We start from the raw sequence: 18,531 nt of genomic DNA, 5'->3' as shown, positions 1-18,531 counted from the left end.
AAGGGAGGTCGCGGTTGATGAGTCTCTCGTTGCGTTCAAGGGGAGACTCAGTTTCCGCCAATACATTCCCACAAAGCGGGCGAGGTATGGCGTGAAGCTATACAAAATTTGTGAGAGTGCCTCAGGGTACACTTACAAATTTCGTGTGTACGAGGGGCGAGATTCCCGTATTGAACCCCCAGAATGTCCCCCCACTCTGGGTGTTAGCGGGAAACTCGTGTGGGACCTTATGTACCCACTGCTGGATAATGGTTACCACTTGTACGTGGATAACTTTTATACCAGCATTCCCTTGTTCAGGTCCCTTGCCGCCAGATCCACGTTCGCTTGTGGGACCGTGCGGAAAAATCAACGTGGCCTCCCTGCCTACCCCCTCCAGGTACCTATCCCCAGGGGTGAGACCCGTGCCCTTACCAGTGGAAACCTGTTGCTGGTCAGGTATAAGGACAAGAGGGATGTCCTTATGCTGTCCACAATCCACGGTAACGGCACCACCCCTGTCCCTGTGCGAGGTACCGCGGCAACGGTCCTCAAGCCCGATTGTATCGTCGACTACAATCGGTATATGGGAGGAGTTGATCTCTCTGATCAAGTCCTCACGCCATATAACGCCATGCGCAAAACCCGGGCATGGTACAAAAAAGTTGCGGTCTACTTGGTACAGGTTGCCATGTACAACTCTTTTGTACTATCCCGAAGCGCTGGCAGCACAGGGACATTCCTCCAGTTCTATGAGGCAGTCCTCAAAGACCTGATCTTTTCGGACCGGGAAAGAGCAGGCCGGAGTACCTCGGGAATTGGAGGCGCCCGGATCGTCCCTGGCCAACACTTTCCAGGTGTGGTCCCCCATACTGGAAAGAAGGGACGAACCCAAAAAAGTGCAGAGTGTGTCACAAGAGGGGGATACGGAAGGACACCACTACTCAATGTGACACTTGCCCCGATCATCCGGGCCTCTGCATTATCAATTGCTTCAGGGAGTATCACACTTCCATGGAGTACTAAATTTTTATAATCCTCAACAGTCCACTAGAGAACATAAAACACTATGGCTCTCAGACTTTGGAGACACGGAAACAATTTTTCTTTCCCCAAAAAATATTAGTTTTAGAGCAGGCATCCTCAAACTGCGGCCCTCCAGATGTTGTAAAACTATAACTCCCAGCATGCCCAGACAACCTACAGCCATCAGCAGGGCATGGTGGGAATTGTAGTTTTACAATATCTGGAGGGCCGCAGTTTTAGGATGCCTGCTTAGTGTCTCCAAAGTCTGAGAGCCATACATATTGGGCATCGTCGCGTGCGTAAAAGTCGTCGCTATAAAAATAACTTTTGACCAAACGCCTCGGATGAACGGTGTTAAAAATATAAAATAAAAACTGTGCCAAAACACCAATTTTTGGGCAAAATTTCAATTTGAATCCATTTTGCCGGTAATAAAGCAAGGGTTAACAGCCAAACAAAACTAAATATTTATTGCCCCGATTCTGTAGTTTGCAGAAACACCCCATATGTGGTCGTAAATGGTTATATAGCCGCACGGCAGGGCATAGAACGAAGGGAACTCCATATGGTTTCTGGAAGGCAGATTTTGATGGACAGTTTTTTTTTTGACACCATGTCCCATTAGAAGCCCCCCCTGATGTAGCCTAGACTAGAAACTCCAAAAAAGTGACCCCATCTAAGAAACTACACCCCTCAAGGTATTCAAAAGTTACTTTACAAACTATGTTAACCCTTTAGGTGTTCCACAAAACCAAATAGTGAATGTAGAAACAATTTTAGAATTACATTTTTTTGTTACATTGCCTCAAAAAAGAGTAATATAGAGCAACCAAAAATCAAATTTACCCCAAAAATAGTCCCAAAACAACAACCACCTTATCCCGTAGTTTCCTAGATGGGGTCACTTTTATGGAGTTTCTACTCTAGGGGTGCATCAGGGGGCTTGAAAGGGTACATGGTGTCAATAAACCAGTCCAGCAAAATCTGCCTTCCAAAAATGACGTTCCCCTTCTTCTATGTCCTGCCGTTTAGCCAAATAGTAGTTTACGACCACATATGGGGTGTTTTTGCAAACTACAGAATCAGGGCAACCCATTTTGAGTGTTGTTTGGCAGTTAACCCTTGTTTTACTCCTGGAAAAAATTGATTATATTGGAAAATTTTCCAAAAAATATAAATTTCAAAATTGTTTCTCCATCTGCCATTAACTCTTGTGGAACACCTAAAGGGTTAACAAAGTTTGTAAACCCAGTTTTGAATACCTTGAGGGGTGTACTTTCTTAGATGGAGTCACTTTTTTGAAATTTCTATTCTAGGGGTGCAACAGGGGGCTTCAAATGGGACATGGTATAAACAAAACCAGTCCTACCAAATCTGCCTTCCAAAACCCATATGGTGTTCCCCTCCTTCTATGTGCTACCGTTCGGCCAAACAGTAGTTTACGACCACATATGGAGTGTTTTTGCAAACTACAGAATCAGGGCAACCCATTTTGAGTGTTGTTTGGCAGTTAACCCTTGTTTTACTCCTGGAAAAAATTGATTATATTGGAAAATTTTCCAAAAAATATAAATTTCAAAATTGTTTCTCCATCTGCCATTAACTCTTGTGGAACACCTAAAGGGTTAACAAAGTTTGTAAACCCAGTTTTGAATACCTTGAGGGGTGTACTTTCTTAGATGGAGTCACTTTTTTGAAATTTCTATTCTAGGGGTGCAACAGGGGGCTTCAAATGGGACATGGTATAAACAAAACCAGTCCTACCAAATCTGCCTTCCAAAACCCATATGGTGTTCCCCTCCTTCTATGTGCTACCGTTCGGCCAAACAGTAGTTTACGACCACATATGGGGTGTTTTTGCAAACTACAGAATCAGGGCAACCCATTTTGAGTGTTGTTTGGCAGTTAACCCTTGTTTTACTCCTGGAAAAAATTGATTATATTGGAAAATTTTCCAAAAAATATGAATTTCAAAATTGTTTCTCCATCTGCCATTAACTCTTGTGGAACACCTAAAGGGTTAACAAAGTTTGTAAACCCAGTTTTGAATACCTTGAGGGGTGTACTTTCTTAGATGGAGTCACTTTTTTGAAATTTCTATTCTAGGGGTGCAACAGGGGGCTTCAAATGGGACATGGTATAAACAAAACCAGTCCTGCCAAATCTGCCTTCCAAAACCCATATGGTGTTCCCCTCCTTCTATGTGCTACCGTTCGGCCAAACAGTAGTTTACGACCACATATGGGGTGTTTTTGCAAACTACAGAATCAGGGCAACCCATTTTGAGTGTTGTTTGGCAGTTAACCCTTGTTTTACTCCTGGAAAAAATTGATTATATTAGAAAATTTTCCAAAAAATATAAATTTCAAAATTGTTTCTCCATCTGCCATTAACTCTTGTGGAACACCTAAAGGGTTAACAAAGTTTGAAAAAACAGTTTTGAATACCTTGAGGGGTGTAGTTTCTAGAATGTGGTCATTTTTGGGAGGTTTCTATTATCTAAGCCTCACAATATGACTTCAAACCTGAACTGGTCCATAAAAAGTGGGATTTTGAAGATTTCTGAAAATTTCAAAATTTGCTTCTAAACTTCTAAGCCTTGTAACATCCCCAAAAAATAAAATATCATTCCCAAAACAATTCAAGCATGAAGTAGACATATGGGGAATGTAAAGTCATCACAATTTTTGGGGGTATTACTATGTATTACAGAGGTAGAGAAACTGAAAATTTGAAATTTGCTAATTTTTCAAAATTTACGGTAAAAATTGTATTTTTTTATGCCAAAAAATTAACTTTTTTGACCCAATTTTAGCAGTGTCATGAAGTACAATATGTGATGAAAAAACAATCTCAGAACGGCCTGGGTAAGTCAAAGCGTTTTAAAGTTATGAGCACTTAAAGTGACACTGGTCAGATTTGCAAAAAATGGCCTGGTCCTTAAGGTGAAAATGAGCCCGGTCCTTAAGGGGTTAAATACGAAAAAAATTATTTTTAACCAAAAGGTGTGCTTTTGGTGGGTTTTCAACTAATGGTGGTCTGTGGAAGACACTATTATGGGGGATCTGTGGATCACACTGTTATGGAGGGGATCTGTGGATGACACTGTTATGGGGGGATCTGTGGATGACACTGTTATGGGGGCATCTGTGGATGGCACTGTTATGGGGGCATCTGTGGATGGCACTGTTATGGGGGCATCTGTGGATGGCACTGTTATGGGGGCATCTGTGGATGACACTGTAATGGGGGGGATCTGTGGATGACACTGTAATGGGGGGGATCTGTGGATGACACTGTAATGGGGGGATCTGTGGATGACACTGTAATGGGGGGGATCTGTGGATAACACTGCTTTGGGGGGGATCTGTGGATAACACTGCTTTGGGGGGGATCTGTGGATAACACTGCTTTGGGGGGGATCTGTGGATGACACTGTAATGGGGGGGATCTGTGGATGACACTGTAATGGGGGGGATCTGTGGATAACACTGCTTTGGGGGGGATCTGTGGATAACACTGCTTTGGGGGGGATCTGTGGATAACACTGCTTTGGGGGGGATCTGTGGATGACACTGCTATGGGGGGATCTGTGGATGACACATATATAGCATCTTATGCGATATATGTGTCATCCACAGATCCCCCTATAACAGTGTCCCTGTGTAAATAATGAATGACCCCCAATACAGGGGGTGGGAGCCGGCAACTGGTGTTGGAATGGCAGTGGGGACCGGTGCAGTCACTGTATTCCATTACACCGGGCCCCGCTCACTGTAGTATTTATATGTAACGTGTAGGCATGGGAGCTTTGTTAAACTTTAGAAATCCTCTGCAGCGGTAGTGAAATCCACATAGTACTCACTTGAAACTCCCATAGCAGGCAGGCCGGGTGGCAGCGTAACATCACTCACTATGTCACCCGCCTGCTCCTCCCACTTTATGAATGAAGCAGGCGGAGCAGGCCCCGGGCCCTGCTGCCATTCCAATATCAGTTTCCGGCCTCCAGCCCCGACTCCCTCCCCACTGATACATAGCTGGCCGCGCTGTGCAGCATCGCGGCCGGCGATGTATCAGTGTTAAGACGCACTGCCATTTCCCCCCCATTTCCCCCCACTTTGGGGGGGGGGGAAGGTGCGTCTTATATATGGTATATACAGTACAGACCAAAAGTTTGGACACACCTTCTCTTTCAAAGAATTTTCTTTATTTTCATGACTATGAAAATTGTAGATTCACACTGAAGGCATCAAAACTATGAATTAACACATGTGGAATTATATACATAACAAACAAGTGTGAAACAACTGAAAATATGTCATATTCTAGGTTCTTCAAAGTAGCCACCTTTTGCTTTGATTACTGCTTTGCACACTCTTGGCATTCTCTTGATGAGCTTAAAGAGGTAGTCCCCTGAAATGGTTTTCACTTCACAGGTGTGCCCTGTCAGGTTTAATAAATGGGATTTCTTGCCTTCTAAATGGGGTTGGGACCATCAGTTGCGTTGAGGAGAAGTCAGGTGGATACACAGCTGATAGTCCTACTGAATAGACTGTTAGAATTTGTATTATGGCAAGAAAAAAGCAGCTAAGTAAAGAAAAACGAGTGGCCATCATTACTTTAAGAAATGAAGGTCAGTCAGTCAGCCGAAAAATTGGGAAAACTTTGAAAGTAAGGGCTATTTGACCATGAAGGAGAGTGATGGGGTGCTGCGCCAGATGACCTGGTCTCCACAGTCACCGGACCTGAACCCAATTGAGATGGTTTGGGGTGAGCTGGACCGCAGAGGGAAGGTAAAAGGGCCAACAAGTGCTAAGCATCTCTGGGAACTACTTCAAGACTGTTGGAAGACCATTTCAGGGGACTACCTCTTGAAGCTCATCAAGAGAATGCCAAGAGTGTGCAAAGCAGTAATCAAGCAAAAGGTGGCTACTTTGAAGAACCTAGAATATGACATATTTTCAGTTGTTTCACACTTGTTTGTTATGTATATAATTCCACATGTGTTAATTCATAGTTTTGATGCCTTCATAGTCATGAAAATAAAGAAAACTCTTTGAATGAGAAGGTGTGTCCAAACTTTTGGTCTGTACTGTATATAAATATATAAATATATATATATATATATATATATATATATATATATATATATATATATGTGCTAACTAACTATCTAATGTAATTGAATAAGGATCCAGATGACTCAGCAAAGCATAGAGCACAACAATGACACTGCTCTCTCTCTCAACTGCAAAAAACAGCAGAAAATGGCTGCTGGGGAGTTTCCTATATACAGGGAGTGCAGAATTATTAGGCAAGTTGTATTTTTGAGGATTCATTTTATTATTGAACAACAACCATGTTCTCAATGAACCCAAAAAACTCATTAATATCAAAGCTGAATATTTTTGGAAGTAGTTTTTAGTTTGTTTTTAGTTTTAGCTATTTTAGGGGGATATCTGTGTGTGCAGGTGACTATTACTGTGCATAATTATTTGGCAACTTAACAAAAAACAAATATATACCCATTTCAATTATTTATTTTTACCAGTGAAACCAATATAACATCTCAACATTCACAAATATACATTTCTGACATTCAAAAACAAAACAAAAACAAATCAGTGACCAATATAGCCACCTTTCTTTGCAAGGACACTCAAAAGCCTGCCATCCATGGATTCTGTCAGTGTTTTGATCTGTTCACCATCAACATTGCGTGCAGCAGCAACCACAGCCTCCCAGACACTGTTCAGAGAGGTGTGCTGTTTTCCCTCCTTGTAAATCTCACATTTGATGATGGACCACAGGTTCTCAATGGGGTTCAGATCAGGTGAACAAGGAGGCCATGTCATTAGATTTTCTTCTTTTATACCCTTTCTTGCCAGCCACGCTGTGGAGTACTTGGACGCGTGTGATGGAGCATTGTCCTGCATGAAAATCATGTTTTTCTTGAAGGATGCAGACTTCTTCCTGTACCACTGCTTGAAGAAGGTGTCTTCCAGAAACTGGCAGTAGGACTGGGAGTTGAGCTTGACTCCATCCTCAACCCGAAAAGGCCCCACAAGCTCATCTTTGATGATACCAGCCCAAACCAGTACTCCACCTCCACCTTGCTGGCGTCTGAGTCGGACTGGAGCTCTCTGCCCTTTACCAATCCAGCCATGGGCCTATCCATCTGGCCCATCAGGACTCACTCTCATTTCATCAGTCCATAAAACCTTAGAAAAATCAGTCTTGAGATATTTCTTGGCCCAGTCTTGACGTTTCAGCTTGTGTGTCTTGTTCAGTGGTGGTCGTCTTTCAGCCTTTCTTACCTTGGCCATGTCTCTGAGTATTGCACACCTTGTGCTTTTGGGGACTCCAGTGATGTTGCAGCTCTAAAATATGGCCAAACTGGTGGCAAGTGGCATCTTGGCAGCTGCACGCTTGACTTTTCTCAGTTCATGGGCAGTTATTTTGCGCCTTGGTTTTTCCACACGCTTCTTGCGACCCTGTTGACTATTTTGAATGAAACGCTTGATTGTTCGATGATCACGCTTCAGAAGCTTTGCAATTTTAAGAGTGCTGCATCCCTCTGCAAGATATCTCACTATTTTTGACTTTTCTGAGCCTGTCAAGTCCTTCTTTTGACCCATTTTGCCAAAGGAAAGGAAGTTGCCTAATAATTATGCACACCTAATATAGGGTGTTGATGTCATTAGACCACACCCCTTCTCATTACAGAGATGCACATCACCTAATATGCTTAATTGGTAGTAGGCTTTCGAGCCTATACAGCTTGGAGTAAGACAACATGCATAAAGAGGATGATGTGGTCAAAATACTCATTTGCCTAATAATTCTGCACTCCCTGTAGTAAGGGGTAGGCAACTTTCCTATTGGTTGCTAGGGATGTTGCTAAGCTCAGACAAAGATATTGCAACCTTCTCATTGGCTCACAAGCAAGAATAAGGAGGGTACTGATGGAAAAAAATCTAGAATATTCGCGATTACCAAGATATAGCACTAGAATTCTCGAAGTGCCGATATTCGCAATAAAAATTTGTGATTAGAATATTTGCGCTCAACACTACTTCTCTTCTAGGATCGCCCTGTATTTACCGCCATCCATCTTCCCATCTACTCTAACCAGCTTCCCTGTCCATGCTGAAGAAAAGGTGTGTTAAAAAAAACATAGCATTTTGCATTTAGGCCAAAAAGTTGAACTTTAGTCTCTTCTGAGCAGAGCACCTTCTTTCACATGTCTGCGTTGTCCCCTACATGGCATGTGGCAAAATGCAAACAGGACTTCTTATGGCTTGCTTTCAAAAATGGCTTTCTTCTTGTCACTCTTCCATAAAAAACAAATTTGTGGAGTACATGACTAATAGTTGTCCTGTGGAAAGATTCTCCCACCAGAACTGTGGATCTCTGCAGCTCCTCCAGTGTGACCATGCACATCTTGGCTGTTTCTCTAATCAGTGGTCTCCTTGCCAGTTTAGGTGGACAGTCATGTCTTGGTAGGTGGCAGTTGTGCCATACCCCTTCCATTTTCAGATGATGGATCGAACAGTGCTCCGTGAGATGTTCAGAGTTTGGGATATTTTTTTATAACCTAACCCTGCTTTACACTTCTCCCCAACTTTATCCCTGACCTGTATGGTGTGTTCCTTGGTTTTCACTATGCTGTTTGATCACTAATTTCTCCAACAAACCTCTGAGGCCATCACAGAACAGCTGTAGTAGTACTGAAAATAAATTACACACAGGTGGACTCTATTTACTAATTAGGTGACTTCTGAAGGCGATTGGTCACACCGGATTTTATTTAGGGGTATCAGAGTACAGGGGGCTGAATACACATGCACGTCGCACTTTTCAGATTTTTATTTATTAAACATTTTGAAAACCACGTATCTTTTTCTTCTCACTTCACACACACTTGCTTCTTTGTGTTAGTCTATCACATAAAATCTCAAATACATTTATGTTTCTGGGTGTAATGTGAAAAAAGGTGGAAAAGAGGTATGAATACTTTTTCAAGGCACTGTAAATAGCTCCAGTGTAATGGTTAACTGAGGGCCCCGTGATAAATCATTGGACCAGGATTCATGCATGTTTTTATGTTTTGATTTTTACGTATTTATTTATACTTTATTTTTACAAATATATAGTATTAAAACAAAAGGGATTTTTTTGTTGAGTCAGTGGTGCCTTTTCAGACTCTACAAAGCCTCTTACAGTGGGGGAAAGAATTATTTGACCCCTCACTGATTTTGTAAGTTTGTCCAATGACAAAGAAATGAAAAGTCTCAGAACAGTATCATTTCAATGGTAGGTTTATTGTAACAGTGGCAGATAGCACATCGAAAGGAAAATCGAAAAAATAACTTTAAATAAAAGATAGCAACTGATTTGCATTTCATTGAGTGAAATAAGTATTTGAACCCTCTAACAAAAAAAGACTTAATACTTGGTGGAAAAACCCTTGTTTGCAAGCACAGAGGTCAAACGTTTCTTGTAATTGATGACCAAGTTTGCGCACATTTTAGGAGGAATGTTGGTCCACTCCTCTTTGCAGATCATCTCTAAATCCCTAAGGTTTCGAGGCTGTCTCTGTGCAACTCTGAGCTTGAGCTCCCTCCATAGGTTTTCGATTGGATTAAGGTCCGGAGACTGACTAGGCCACTCCATGACCTTAATGTGCTTCTTCTTGAGCCACTCCTTTGTTGCCTTTGCTGTATGTTTTGGGTCATTGTCGTGCTGGAACACCCATCCACGACCCATTTTCAGTTTCCTGGCAGAGGGAAGGAGGTTGTCGCTCAGGATTTCACGATACATGGCTCCGTCCATTTTCCCGTTTATGCGAATAAGTTGTCCTGTGCCCTTAGCAGAAAAACACTCCCAAAGCAAAATGTTTCCACCCCCATGCTTGACGGTGGGGACGGTGTTTTGGGGGTCATAGGCAGCATTTTTCTTCCTCCAAACACAGCGAGTTGAGTTAATGCCAAAGAGCTCTATTTTGGTCTCATCAGACCACAGCACCTTCTCCCAGTCACTCTCTGAATCATTCAGGTGTTCATTGGCAAACTTCAGACGGGCCTGCACATGTGCCTTCCTGAGCAGGGGGACCTTGCGAGCCCTGCAGGATTTTAATCCATTGCGGTGTAATGTGTTTCCAATGGTTTTCTTGGTGACTGTGGTCCCTGCTAATTTGAGGTCATTAACTAACTCCTCCCGTGTAGTTCTAGGATGCTTTTTCACCTTTCTCAGAACCATTGACACCCCACGAGGTGAGATCTTGCGTGGAGCCCCAGAGCGAGGTCGATTGATGGTCATTTTGTGCTCCTTCCATTTTCGAACAATCGCACCAACAGTTGTCACCTTCTCTCCCAGCTTCTTGCTAATGGTTTTGTAGCCTATTCCAGCCTTGTGCAGGTCTACAATTTTGTCTCTGACATCCTTGGACAGCTCTTTGGTCTTTCCCATGTTGGAGAGTTTGGAGTCTGCTTGATTGATTGATTCTGTGGACAGGTGTCTTTTATACAGGTGACTAGTTAAGACAGGTGTCCTTAATGAGGGTGACTAATTGAGTAGAAGTGTCTAACCACTCTGTGGGAGCCAGAACTCTTAATGGTTGGTAGGGGTTCAAATACTTATTTCACTCAATGAAATGCAAATCAGTTGCTATCTTTTATTTAAAGTTATTTTTTCGATTTTCCTTTTGATGTGCTATCTGCCACTGTTACAATAAACCTACCATTGAAATGATACTGTTCTGAGACTTTTCATTTCTTTGTCATTGGACAAACTTACAAAATCAGTGAGGGGTCAAATAATTATTTCCCCCACTGTATGTACCGTCTATATGAGTAATGGCTTGCCAGCTACAGACATTTTGCAGTGGCAGACAGGTCACTCAGAACCTAAGCCATTGTATTTTCTGATAGAAAAATCCTATAGCGGAGCAGCCAGTCTCAGCGGTAAAGCACATTGTGATGAAAGCTGTGGTAGGGTTGAATGACAGGTAAAGCATTGGGATAAAAGCACAAAAAATGGCTTTATTGGCCAACAATTGAACTTTTGTTCCATACACACATACATTTACTGACCTGTGACAACATGAACTGAGAGGATGACTTGGTTCATTGTTAAAGCCATAATATGAAGGCTGTGTACCGATGTAATCCCTTTCACTGCAAGAATACTCTGCTTTATTGCACTATAATTAATCTCCCGTGGGACTCCTGTAGGGCAAAAGGATGTCCTGTAAGACACTTACTGATAATGACATGTTTAACGGATCGGTCATGGAACTTCATATCAGCTACCCATAAAAGTTCCACAAGGTAAGTTTAGCCATGCAAAACACAGAATCCGATACTAAATTCAATCAATCTATAGTTTAGTTCCAAAACAGCTCATCTTAAAAAATGTTGGTATATTGGTAGGGTACTCTACTCCTTTATGGGGAGCCACTGTGCAGAAGAAAAGTATGAAGGGGACAAAGTGCTTCACTACTACCCAGAGCTCTAACCCGTATTGATCCTGAGAATGAAGGAGCCACACCATTCACATAGCTCTGTTTCCTCTTCACCGCACCCCGGCTAAGTGAATGAAGTCAGCTAACATTAGCTTCACAGCTGGGTGGACAGGAGTGCTGCTGTGCAGGAAGAAGACTGAAGGGGTGCAGTGCTACACCAGAGATCAAAAAGTGATGGCATATCCTAACGATACGCCATTGTCATGTCCCAACCATGTCTCATGGTTATATTTAGTGATGAGCGAAGTATTCAAAAATTATATTTGGCTGTTCCGCTGAATTTTACAAAAATGTTTGCTTTGTGACGAATTACTTCATCACGAAGCACATTTCTTTGTACCTAGAGGGTGCAATGACAGGGAGCGGCGATTGCAGACTGATATAACAGTTTAAAAAAATTAAAAATTTATAAAATCATTCTTACCCTCATCCATTTGATTGCGTCATACGTCACCATGCACGGAATTTCGTGCGAGATCTTCAATCAAGATGGTGGCGGCCATCTCTTTGCACTCAAACAGATGAGATAAGTGTGTTTTTTTTTTATTATTTACCCCCATTCAAGGAAAATCAACTTTCCCTGAAATTCGGATCAAATTCCACTTCGTGGAGTTAGATTCGCTAAACACTAGTTTTGTGGCTGGTATTACAGTGTTTTTGCTTGTTTGAAGTTTGTCCCTGCTATCTCCCTGTAACCTGATGCGTTCAGTCATTCCATTCTTTCCTACTCCTGGCAGGTATTTCATGTTATGCTATTGCACTGTTCTAATCTCCTGTTGAACCTTAGCAAAAAAACTATCTTTCCGTCTCCTGTTTTTCAAAATGGGAATAAACCTCATCTGGATTCTTCATATTTGTCTTTTAGTGGAGTTTAACCTACATGATAGATAATCAAGGGTAAGTAGCGCTGGTCAAGGCAGACAACCATATTGTCTCATGAAGCTCACACTTGCTGCCTTGTTATCAAGTCAGAACAGCCATCGCTTTATAAGATGGAAATAGCCCTTTAACTTTACAACCGTCACTATATACAAAGGAGACCATAGAAAAGAGCAAAATTGTGCACCCCCATGATAGTGTTCAGTTTAGCCACCCAAGACATAAGGACCTGATGGTAGATTACCCCTTAACGCCTTTTCCATAATCCTTGAACCATTTTTCTACCACTTGCTTGCTAACAATGTTTTTTCTTTAAAGGGTTCCTGATTTACCAGGATTGGGCCTTCTCTCTCTATGGCAGACTTATGATCTGAGAAGATGTTAAAGCTACAGCCATGCCAAAATGTAAGTATAAACCCAGGTTCTTAAAACAATGGTCTGACTACTGAAGGAGATGTCTGTAGAGGAGCCCTGTATTACAGTAGATCAAGTAAAGAGCCACAATGAATATGGTGCGGCCAGCTGATTGGAATCAACAGTTGCAATGGTGGGTCAGATAATTGATGGTCTGGAGGTCCCCTCATGACCTGTAATGTCAGATAGGTTTATCCCTTTAGCAGAAATTTGATAATATCCTACACAGCCACAATCACTATCCTCTCTGGTGCAGTTTGTCAATATGAAATTCAGGATCTTGTACAGATGACATCATTAGAGAAATCAGACTTGAAATCTACTTGAAATCTACTAGAATCTAACCAACTGAATCCGACTCCTAATCCTGACTATGGTCTAAATTTTTTTCAGGTTTCTGCCCATTGGTTTCTGCTTTTGCCCTTGTTGATTGTTAAAAATCAAAGGTAAAGTAAAGAGGTCAGATCAGGGTGTGTCTGCGCTCTGGATTATCTGAATTAAGGAGCAGAATACTGAAGAAATAATCCTAATACATAAAACATAACATTTATTGATATGCTAATAAAATCCTAGATAATGTGTGCAACAACTGTATACTGGGATGGACAAGGAATGTAGCCACTAGTAGCAGTGGTCAATGGTCACCCCAGTAACAAATACAAAGATAATTAAAGTGCACAGCGGCACTGAGTAGGTAACCAGTGTGTCCTACCGGTACCCAGGGAAGGTCGTCAGAAGCTTCACCGCACGATGTAATAATAGTAGTTCATCCTGTATGGATAGACGGATAAATCACAGGGGGAAAGAATACAACGGCTGACAGTAGAACACATGCGTGTAGGGTCCCTAGGGTATTCCCTATAGCTGTCTAACCGTAGACCCTGATACTAAAAGTGTGGTAGCAGCCTGACCACAGGGCACTCGTCCTTGAAAGGACGACCCTGTCTGGAACCTGTCCCTAACTCTGGAAACTGTATGTCCCTAAATATGCATAGGCAAGATCCCTACATGCATGTTTCGCTGCCGGGACATGCGGCAGTTCATCAGGGGAGATGATAAGCAATCAGGCAAGTCGATCCTGGATGAAGCGGTCAAGCCTGCAGACCAAGTATGACACGGTCAGTCATATGGTCAGGAGGTGCATGATGATAGTCAACCCCTCCAAGGGCTACCTCATAGGTAAGAGGTTACAGGTAAATGCAGTATGCAGATGAGAGTGACTGCATATGGGACGCCAACTAACCTGGTGTACCCACCTTATTTAAATACACCTCGTTTCCCGCCGCTGCCGTCCATAATAGAGGCCAATGGGCGCGTCTGCCCGCTTGCACGTGAGCGCGGCGCATGCGCTCATCACAGGGTGGAAACGAGGCCTGCAGTGCAGGAAGGGTGCGTGATACGAGACGCACTCCTGCGCATGCGCGAACTCGCATTAGGTATCGCGAGATCGCGGGAGCTGTGCAGAGCAGCAAAAGAGATAGGAAGCAACATAGGTATCGATTACTTCATAATATTCGGCAAAGTACAAACGATCGGACATACGGAAGTACAGCCGAATATGTCAAACCACAATCGGTTCTAATTTAAAGATATTTGTGGCTTTTAATCCTGTGTTGGATAAGTGCAGCTAGAACATAGTGGAACAAACGAAAAGACAAGTCAGAGTAGGTAGTCATGAGAGATATGTTGAAATCCCATGTGGGGTCATAGTCAATGGTGATAATAGACCTAGAGACTATTGATACAGAGTTAAGATACTAATGAATAATATCAGAAAGAGGTACAAACTACGTGCATAATGTTTTTACTACAAAAAGAAAGTACATACTGCACGTACATACTACACGTATATACAATGCCTCGGTGTACATAATAATTTACTGCTCACAGAAAGATGATTAGTACAGAATAGTGACGGCTAGATCAATTAATGCCAGGTAGACTGGTACAGACGGCAAAAAGACTAACAAAAGGTCTATTCTACAAAAAGCAGCTATAATTCAGCTGCTCATTAAGACCATTAGGTGTAACAGTGCTCAAAAGGAATATCCAACGTGACTCCCGTTGTAGAAGGATCTTTTCCCAATCACCACCTCTTTTGGGGGGACTGACAACTTCAATGCCCATGACTTTAATGGCCTTGGGATTGCCTTGGTGCAAGTCACAGACATGACGGGCCACTGGGGTATCGCGACGCTTATCAATATCCAAGAGGTGCTCTCCTATGCGTCTGCGCAACTCGCGCTTAGTCTTGCCGATGTATTCCTTTTGGCAAATACATGTGATTTTATATATCACCCCAGCTGTTCTGCATGAAATGAAATCTTTAATCTCAAAATTACGTTTGAGATTAGTGCTGTGGAAGATTTTTCCTTGGTCAATGTTGCCACAGGCCACACATTCACTTCAATTGATGACACTGTTGTTGGAGGAAGAAAGACTTAATCTAACTTGTCTTACTGAAAAACCAAATTGAGGTCACCAAAACCTTCTCAAGTGATCCTGATTTTCTCAACAAGGAGAAACAACTCCAAGCTACGGTTGAGAAATATCAGTATTATTTGCGTGAACGAAAACATAGGCAGTTCAACAAGGATCTAGCCGAATTTAAAGAGAATAAGGCCTATCTGGTCTTAAGAGAAGCGGCCCCCAAGGAAGCAACCTCAGAGATCTCCACCACTGACACTGAGGTTTCAGACAGTGATAGAGAGCCTGGTGGCAATCCCAATAGAAATAAACAAAAGAATTTCAACAAAAAAGGGAAAGGCAGGGGGAGGGGTAGAGGTTTAACTGGCCCCGGCATAGTCGGTTTTTTAGATCAGGGTGTGAACTACCCGCTCAGGAACCGTCCCAACACTCGGGATCCATCGGGCCTGAAGTAATTAACCTCTCCAGCCGCATCCTCACACATAGCGAAATGGCGATACTATCTAAGGGACTGTCCTTTGTCCCTACTCGCCATTACGATATGTTCACGTGGGTTAAAGACCTACACCTGTTCATACGAAAGCTCAGGTGGCATAAACATTTTAAGATCTCCGAAAAAAAGAAATGTCAGCTGTTAGGCATACCGACTGACATCCTGAGGGATGTGGAGTTGCTGCATGGCCTCGCAGAGGACGCCCACACATCGCAGGGAGTCGGTCCATTTACTCCTTTGCGTAATAAAAGTAATAAAATGCCGCCGGCTGGCGACATTTCGTGTGTGGACGTCTTTCTGCAACTTGTCAGTACCGACATGATGGCTATGCAACATTTCCCGCATTACAACAATTGTTCATCTGAGGAACATCGTGCTATCAGGTCTTTGAAAGAGGATAAGGATATAATTATCAAACCATCAGATAAAGGTGGCAACACGGTGATCATGAATCGAACTGATTACCAATCCATGTGTGAACATATCCTAAAAGATAAGAATAGCTATCAGTTATTAACATCTAACCCGACAGCACTATACCTAGTTGAACTTAAGGAGATCCTTTTGGCAGGAAGAGCATCGAATCTAATCTCAGCAGATGAGCTGGATTTTTTGTACCCCAGGCACCCGATTGTGGCAACGCTTTATAGTCTCCCCAAGGTCCACAAAGGCCTGAAACCACTCAAGGGTAGGCCAATCGTGGCCGGAATCGGGAGCATTGGACAAAATCTAGGTGTGTACATTGATCAAATCTTAATGCCATTTGTCATTGCACTCCCCTCTTACACCCGTGATACTATGGATCTCTTAAAACGGGTGGAAGGGATATGCATCGAGGATCACTCCCTACTAGCCAGTATTGATGTGGAGGCATTATACTCCTCCATACCACATGAGGCTGGTTTGTTGGCGGTCAGTTACTATCTAAGTATGCGGGGGCAGCAGTACAAAGCGCACAATACTTTTGTTTTACAGCTGCTCAGATTCTTGCTGACGCATAACTTCTTCACCTTTGACGGTCGCCTCTACCACCAGCTCAGGGGTACGGCCATGGGTTTCTCCTGTGCGCCGTCCTATGCCAATCTGCTCCTGGGCTGGTGGGAGGCCACCGTTGTTTTTGGTGAAGGAGAACCGATGACCGGGCCCATTACCTTATGGGCCCGGTACATCGATGACATCCTCATAGTCTGGAATGCGGGCACCCTGGCATTCAAAAAGTTTGTGGACTTTCTCAATGTAAACACCATTGGCCTCCGTTTCACTTATGAGGCTAATGATAGTTCCATTCCTTTTTTGGATGTCCGCATCTCCAAGAAGCCTGGAGGTGAGCTCTCTACAACTGTCTTTCGTAAGATCACGGCCACTAACTCAGTCCTACATTGGCAGAGTAGCCATCCACTGCCACTAAAAAGAGGTATACCCTACGGACAATACCTGCGTTTACGCAGGAATTGTTCTGATGAACAAGAGTTCTTACATCAGGCAGCCGACCTTCGACTAAGGTTTAGGGCTAGGGGTTACCCTGATAAGGTACTGAGAGGAGCCTTTCAGCGAGCAGTCAACACCGCTAGAGAGACCTTACTTACCCCCAAGACTAGACAGGAGGGTGAGAAGAAGGTGAGATTCATCACTACTTTTGACGGCTCTGCCAAAGAATCTAGAGAGATTTTGGCACGACACTGGCCCATCCTACTTATGGACCCAGATGTCCGAGAAGTCCTGCATGAATACCCACAGGTGACGTTCAGAAGAGGCCAAAGTCTCAAGGACTTATTGGTGCATAGTCATCTTGCACCACCAATCCGACCTAGTACGTGGCTGAGCCGTCGCCCCGTGGGTTCTTTCAGATGCAGTGGATGTGTGGCCTGTGGCAACATTGACCAAGGAAAAATCTTCCACAGCACTAATCTCAAACGTAATTTTGAGATTAAAGATTTCATTTCATGCAGAACAGCTGGGGTGATATATAAAATCACATGTATTTGCCAAAAGGAATACATCGGCAAGACTAAGCGCGAGTTACGCAGACGCATAGGAGAGCACCTCTTGGATATTGATAAGCGTCGCGATACCCCAGTGGCCCGTCATGTCTGTGACTTGCACCAAGGCAATCCCAAGGCCATTAAAGTCATGGGCATTGAAGTTGTCAGTCCCCCCAAAAGAGGTGGTGATTGGGATAAGATCCTTCTACAACGGGAGTCACGTTGGATATTCCTTTTGAGGACTGTTACACCTAATGGTCTTAATGAGCAGCTGAATTATAGCTGCTTTTTGTAGAATAGACCTTTTGTTAGTCTTTTTGCCGTCTGTACCAGTCTACCTGGCATTAATTGATCTAGCCGTCACTATTCTCTACTAATCATCTTTCTGTGAGCAGTAAATTATTATGTACACCGAGGCGTTGTATATACGTGTAGTATGTACGTGCAGTATGTACTTTCTTTTTGTAGTAAAAACATTATGCACGTAGTTTGTACCTCTTTCTGATATTATTCATTAATATCTTAACTCTGTATCAATAGTCTCTAGGTCTATTATCACCATTGACTATGACCCCACATGGGATTTCAACATATCTCTCATGACTACCTACTCTGACTTGTCTTTTCGTTTGTTCCACTATGTTCTAGCTGCACTTATCCAACACAGGATTAAAAGCCACAAATATCTTTAAATTAGATCCGATTGTGGTTTGACATATTCGGCTGTACTTCCGTATGTCCGATCGTTTGTACTTTGCCGAATATTATGAAGTAATCGATACCTATGTTGCTTCCTATCTCTTTTG

General features: G+C 42.9%; 1 protein-coding gene across 2 annotated transcripts in view; it reads right to left on the bottom strand.

Moving 5' to 3' along the window:
• SLC30A8 (solute carrier family 30 member 8) overlaps positions 1-18,531 on the bottom strand; it is a 103,872-nt gene that overhangs the window by 39,355 nt on the left and 45,986 nt on the right. For both annotated transcript variants that reach the window (XM_040432376.1, XM_040432377.1), the window contains exon 7: positions 11,100-11,234. In XM_040432376.1, the coding sequence (XP_040288310.1) occupies positions 11,100-11,234 (135 nt within the window). The remainder of the gene's footprint in view (positions 1-11,099; positions 11,235-18,531) is intronic.

This window comes from Bufo bufo, chromosome 5, assembly GCF_905171765.1.
Source record: "Bufo bufo chromosome 5, aBufBuf1.1, whole genome shotgun sequence".
In the NCBI taxonomy this organism is placed as follows: domain Eukaryota; kingdom Metazoa; phylum Chordata; class Amphibia; order Anura; family Bufonidae; genus Bufo; species Bufo bufo.
Note: the sequence above shows the minus strand (reverse complement) of the source record. Positions and strands in the feature narration are given on the sequence as shown.